The sequence below is a fragment of the Gymnoscopelus microlampas genome, assembly GCF_963454915.1.
Source record: "Gymnoscopelus microlampas genome assembly, chromosome: 23".
Taxonomy (NCBI): domain Eukaryota; kingdom Metazoa; phylum Chordata; class Actinopteri; order Myctophiformes; family Myctophidae; genus Gymnoscopelus; species Gymnoscopelus microlampas.
The window spans coordinates 26,298,651-26,304,831 of record NC_139960.1 but is presented as its reverse complement, the minus strand read 5'-3'; the positions used below and the strand labels follow the sequence as shown (position 1 = coordinate 26,304,831).

Here is a 6,181-nt window from a genome sequence, read left to right as displayed (position 1 = left end):
TCAGTTTGACCTTATTGTATGTAGGAACACCGTATCTCCTTCCTGAAGGCAGCAACCTATATTCTCCATACAAAGCATGGCTAGTGTTTGAAGTGATATTCCTTGCCAACCTTATCATACTATCATAGCAGTTTATAAGAGTTTATTCTTAAAATAAATTGTGGTTAGTTGGAGATGTGCCTACTTGTTAAAAGTGTGAGGCTTCATTGTATTAAAAAAAAAAGAAGTCAAGTGCAAGCCATTGTACAAACAGTTTATTTGACAGCTCGCCAGTAATTGCAACTAATTAAGGGATATTGTTTTGCGTGTCAATGAGCTGTTTTCATGTTTAATTCTGTGTAATGGGATTTTCTTATGCCCTGTCTCACTACGTTATTTCATACTGAACCGCCAGATGGCGACAAACTGACTCACGTCACGCTATGTTTTGGCTTCTCTGGTTGATGTACTGCAGGGACAGGGAGCCAGTGGTGGAAAAAGTTTTACTTAAGTTCAAAATGGTAAAATGGTGAAATAGTCTGTAACAGTCCGGTAATCAAAATGTACTTGAGTAAAAGTACAAAAGTATTGGTATCAAAATGTACTTAAAGTAGCAAAATTTGAAAGTACTGGACGCATTGTGAGCTTGTAGATCTACTAAATTGGCCGAAATGTATCCACAAGTTTCCTAGGCTGTGTGGGCATCACTTCACTTCCTGTCGATTTCATTGGATATCATTGGATTTCATTGGATCAAATTATACCTCTATGGGCTGAAGTGGTTAATGTATGTTTTGTAATTATAATCAAAATCTACAAAGTAACTCAAGTTTTCAAATAATTATAGTGGAGTAAAAGTACGATATTTGCATCTGAAAAGTAAAAGTACTGAAAATTGGAAATCCAGTGAAGTAAAAAATATCTACAAATTGTACTTAAGTACAGTACTTGAGTAAATGTACTTAGTTACTTGTTTACGCCACTGAATAAAACCACAAAAATAATGAAAAGAGACGATGAAACCATGGAGACACTGTCGTAAACCTTGCCGCAAAGCAGTTGTCAACTGTCGCAACAGCCCCTGAAGTTCCGCGCGTGAAACCCCGGACGGCCTCTCCGTACGGCACTCTAGCTGCAGACGGTACGTTTCTCACCGTGAGCCATTAAAACTTTACAAATATAACGTATTTACTTGTCATTAATGTCATCACTGCCCGTTTTGTGTTCACAGAAACATGCCGGCTAAAGGTCCTCTGCAATCTGTCCAGGTCTTTGGACGCAAGGTGAGTAAATATGAAGGATATTCACACATGTGGTCTCGTCTCGCCTGTCCCACGGATAGCTAAGTAACTAGCCAGTGGCTAAGCTAACGTTTCACTTATCTATGGCTGGTCCATATTAATAACTCCTCTTAAAGTCACTACCAATACATCTTTGTCTTTCGGTTCTGTTTAGAGACGAGGATTCAATTTGAATGATCCGTTTAAATCTATTCCACTGACTTATAGGATTATATGCTAACTGTGTTCGCCGAGTGCCGGCCTTGCTGTGCGCCGCAGCCGAGTAAACATGGCAGCCACATTGTTTTAATGTATTAACCTACCACTAGTTATATCACCCATACAGTTATACTTATAATACTGTCTGGTTATGTTTGACGGAATGACAAGAGCCTAGAAAGGTGTGATGAAGACCTGTGACAGTGACTGGTAGTGGATATTTTAATCGTGGTGACAGACATGGGGTTTACATTTTGCCACTTGTGATGATTGTTTTAATGTTCCACATATAGTGACATGTTGATCATGGTGTCTTGTAGAAAACTTTTTTTAACAGTAATGGGTCACATAAAGTGTTTTTTTCTTCTTACATGTCACTAAAATGGATAAACGTTTCGGCCATCCAGCCTTCATCAGTGTCACTGTGACACGTCCTTACATGTCCATTTTAGTGTCAGCCTCAGCACCTGAGCCGATCTAGAGCCCTGTTAAAGCAATTTGTTTGTCTGTGATTCACCCTTATAGAACTGACGACGGTCCCAGGACCGAAACATTTGCTTTTTTTTTAAATTCCCCTCACTATGATGAGCACAGAGCACTCAATGAGCAATTAAAAATAAATAATTTATATTTTCTTAAGTCTCTGTCTAAGAACTTTTCCTTAATATTTATGCAGCGAGCAATTATTTTTCTATTCCAGCTTTCCATTTTAGTGACCTGTAAGAAATTATAAATTCAACTCACTCTTGCCACTCTGTGTGTGATCCATTACTGTTATAAATGTTGTTGATCTAAGAGGATATGTCACCAGAGGAGTCGGAGCCCGGTGGTAACAAAGTTTATTTGTCTTGTAGAAAACCGCCACTGCAGTTGCTCACTGCAAAAGGGGGAATGGCCTCATCAAGGTGAATGGCAGACCCCTGGAGACTGTTGAGCCTGCTACTCTCCAGTACAAGGTGAGTCTTTGTCTAATGTCTGCATGGGTCCTAAGGGTTTAGTTGTATTATTACCTAAGATCAAACTTAACCTACACTTAAAAGATGGGCTAAATTTTTACGGGACTGTGCAATATTGGCAAATCAAATGTCACAAATGTTTTACCTGATACCTGGATATTGATTGAGGGATGACATTTTTGGGTTGACTATCAAATGTGAGCGACCCATCCATTGGGTTCAATGTACTGGTGGCGCCATCTTGTGAGGTTTTTGCTATATTACTTTCAATGGTGTGACGTCACGTTTCTTTCTACATTGGTGCTTGTAAAGGATATTTACACAATGTTTTGTGAAAGATCTTAAGCGTTGTGATGAATAAACAAGCACAGGTTCTCGTTGTTCATTTCACTCTTCTAGAATAGTTTAATAAGTTCAGAAAAACATCACTTTGCTTTATTGGAGCCTTAAAGACCAGGAAAATACGATATTAAATGAGAATGTGTTTATTGGCCAGTTATGTTCTTAAGAATTTGACTTCGTACACTGCTTTTATGAGCTATATTACAATAACCAAAATTCCAGACAAATATCTAGTCTCATCACATTATCAAGTGACGTTTAAACTGTTTTAAATGTCCCAGGCTTCAGGAAGTTTTCACTCCTGAAACACCACATAGGACCAGGCTTCAGGAAGTTTTCACTCCTGAAACACCACATAGCACCAGGCTTTAGCCTGGTGTTGTCCAAACGCAGGACTCATTTGTAAACCTCACTACATCTATATTAGTGCTTTAAGTGACACTATGTTAATGGCCGATGTCTTATGTTGGTACACAATGCACTCTTCCTCTCATTTCTTGGCTTACATTGGACTTTCTTTACAGACCTTTTACTGTACATTCAGAATGCTGTTTGTTAATTTGGTTACAACTTGAAATAAAAACCCCATCAGTATTTTAAATGAAATGGTGCTGAATGTATTGCTGATAATTCTGTGCAAAAGCATTTGTGTAACCCATTTAGACCTGGAACACCAATACGTAACTAGACCTTTAAGTCCAGGAACCCCTTTTGGTGTAGTTTTTGGTGTATAAAGTATATAGCAACATCAATTTTGGCTATTTATTTCAATAAAAATTGTATCTTTTTCAGAAAATTTCTGAAAAGGTCAGGATTTACAAGTCGTTTTTAGAATTGGCCTCGGGTCTAAATGGGTTGATAAAGTTCACTCATCTGAAATTTTGAATTTTTGTTGTTGTCTTCAGCTTCTGGAGCCAGTCCTGTTGTTGGGCAAGGAGCGTTTTGCTGGCGTTGACATCAGAGTCAGAGTGAAGGGTGGTGGACATGTCGCACAGATCTACGGTGAGAAAACCATTTCATTTGTTTTTTAATTAATGCACATCTACTGTATTTTAAACTGATGGATTACATATCAATTTTTATTTTTGCAGCCATCCGTCAAGCCATCTCCAAGGCCCTGGTCGCATACTACCAGAAGTGTAAGTATCCTGAGTGGGTTCTGTAGCTGTTGCCACTTGGGCTGTCCTGTCTGATTTTTGTCGTAGCATATATGAGGGAATGGTGTAATGCAGAAAGTAACTGGAGGATTTGTAGAGGAGTACTATTTATCTGATAAATGGTTTGTGTAACAAATATTTTACTCACAAATGTATGGTCAGATAAGTCTCTTCTATGTTGCCATAGTTTGTTTCTCCTGGTTTGCCATGTAAGTAATTGAGCTTTTTTCCATAATCGTAAACACGTCATCCACTTAGAGGATTGTTGGTAATTGTTGAATTATGTTGAAAAAATGAAGAGGGTGTGATGTGTCCCATATCATTGAAGCAATTTATTGAAAGCTGACAGTCAGCAGTATAGGAGGACCCAGGAATTCTTTGCCAACAAAGGCTGAATTGAAACTCATTGTAATGTGCACATGGTCTACGGACTCTACCAGAACATGCATAAGGAGTCCATAGATAAAACCTGACCCTCTCCTTCCAGATGTGGATGAGGCTTCCAAGAAGGAGATCAAGGACATCCTGATCCAGTACGACAGGACTCTGCTTGTTGCAGATCCCCGTCGCTGCGAGTCCAAGAAATTCGGTGGACCTGGAGCTCGTGCCCGCTACCAGAAATCCTACCGTTAGGACTTCCGTTGCTTTTTGTTAATAAATGTGAGGGACTAAGGCATTTCTTTGTATGGAGTCACTTTATTCATAAAATTGCAAAAAGGGCGCTTACCTGGAATGTTGTTTATTTGGGACCTAATTAACCCTATCATTTATTTGTGAAAGCAGTTCCAAGATGTGCTGGGATTCATCACATAGTGGCATGTGGCAGCACATTTATTTTAACCATATTAATGGTATGTAATAAAGTGCTGTTTCAAGTTATTTAAATGTTTTTAATTTAGGTTAATCATTGAAAGCATTTTATATGGATTAGTGCCATTGAGGTGCTTTATAGAAGACCAGTGCAGTGATATTGCTTTTACTCTGGTGCCACCTCCTGATATTAAAAAGTAATGGCAAATTTACTTTCATATTTACCATAACTGAATTTCACTTGTTTATCATGTATCTGTATCTCTGATCTGGCTGACGATTTCAAGACCCTGTCCAGTGGATGTCAAACTGTCAAGGACCCCCAAATTTATATGCGGTTGACCAGCATAAACATTTAGTCCTAGGGACCCTCATAAAAGATTAGTAGAAAACATTTCAAGGTTCTTTATCGTTGCGTACAGGTGCATATAAGGTTAAAATTTACTTTAGGCTCCTTGGAAAAAGTAATGGGCAACATAAGTCAAAATGTTTAGAAAATGGCACATCTACAAGCTCACAAGGTGAAGTGATATTTTTTTCTTCAACTACCCAAAATTCAAATCTGATCCACTCTGGTAGTGGTTAAGTTTTGAGTTCTTGGGCCCAGAAGATTGGCGTGTTTCTGGATAATGAGGGAAAGCAGATCAACTTCGATGAAGAAATCTACCCAATCTTTTACCCTCATTCTTGATGCAAATGCTACTCCTCTGATCATAGACTATTAATGGAAAAAAAATAACCTTTTGTGTTAACACTAGTAGTGCCCCATATGTGTGCAATTTATTTATTTTATTGGTGGAACTACACTCATGCCAGACCGCTGAACAGTTTGTGCCAAGTGTGGTGTGTATTGGAGCATCAGTGTGCCTGTGGCCCCTTGGAGCCCCTGGTGTGTATTCTCAAGGCAGACCCCTGAACCATGTTTGTGTCAAGTTTGGTGTGGGTGTGGCTGCTGCGGTTTTTGTGGTGTAACTATTGCTAAGGTGAGTGACCTCTGCACTGCCATATTTGGTGTGGATTGGAGCAACAGTGTGCCTGTGGCACCCGGGGGCACCTGACATGGTCCCTGGTGTGACTATTCTCATAGCAGACCCCTGAACAGTGTTTGTGTTTGGTGGCGATTGGAGCAACAGTGTGCCTGCCACATTATTTGTCCTGAATCCCTGTACATTAGCACCCTCTAGTGCAAAATGAGTTGGATGCCATCATCCACATTAATCCAAAGTAGAGGCAACGCTATACTTTGTAAATTGAATGAATCAACAATCTGAAGCTAAAAGATTCTAAAGTAGCTTGCAATACAACTTGCTATGGCAAACTGTTTACTTTACCAAATCACAGTAAGTCAGAATTTTGATCCCATGTGGTGAATTTAACCACAAAGATCGTGTGGTTCAGTTAAACATTGAGGAGCTAAGGGACTGTGCATGGGAATGGG

The 6,181-nt window shown here is 39.2% G+C and overlaps 1 protein-coding gene across 1 annotated transcript; it reads left to right on the top strand.

Moving 5' to 3' along the window:
* The first annotated feature begins 1,051 nt into the window (after positions 1–1,051).
* rps16 (ribosomal protein S16) lies at positions 1,052–4,609 on the top strand. The gene is made up of 6 exons (XM_084049677.1): positions 1,052–1,120; positions 1,211–1,262; positions 2,333–2,434; positions 3,682–3,778; positions 3,868–3,915; positions 4,421–4,609. The coding sequence occupies exons 2-6, from the start codon at positions 1,215–1,217 to the stop codon at positions 4,564–4,566; spliced, it is 441 nt and encodes a 146-aa protein (XP_083905803.1). The 5' UTR covers positions 1,052–1,120; positions 1,211–1,214; the 3' UTR covers positions 4,567–4,609.
* The last annotated feature ends 1,572 nt before the right edge of the window (positions 4,610–6,181 follow it).

What these genes read in the sequence shown, in the direction of transcription:
- rps16 (XM_084049677.1), top strand. Translation starts at nt 1,215, where the DNA reads ATGCCGGCTAAAGGTCCTCTGCAATCTGTCCAGGTCTTTGGACGCAAG. An exon ending in ACATGTCGCACAGATCTACG is followed by an intron (nt 3,779 to 3,867) that starts GTGAGAAAACCA and finishes TTATTTTTGCAG; the next exon opens with CCATCCGTCAAGCCATCTCC. An exon ending in GGTCGCATACTACCAGAAGT is followed by an intron (nt 3,916 to 4,420) that starts GTAAGTATCCTG and finishes CTCTCCTTCCAG; the next exon opens with ATGTGGATGAGGCTTCCAAG.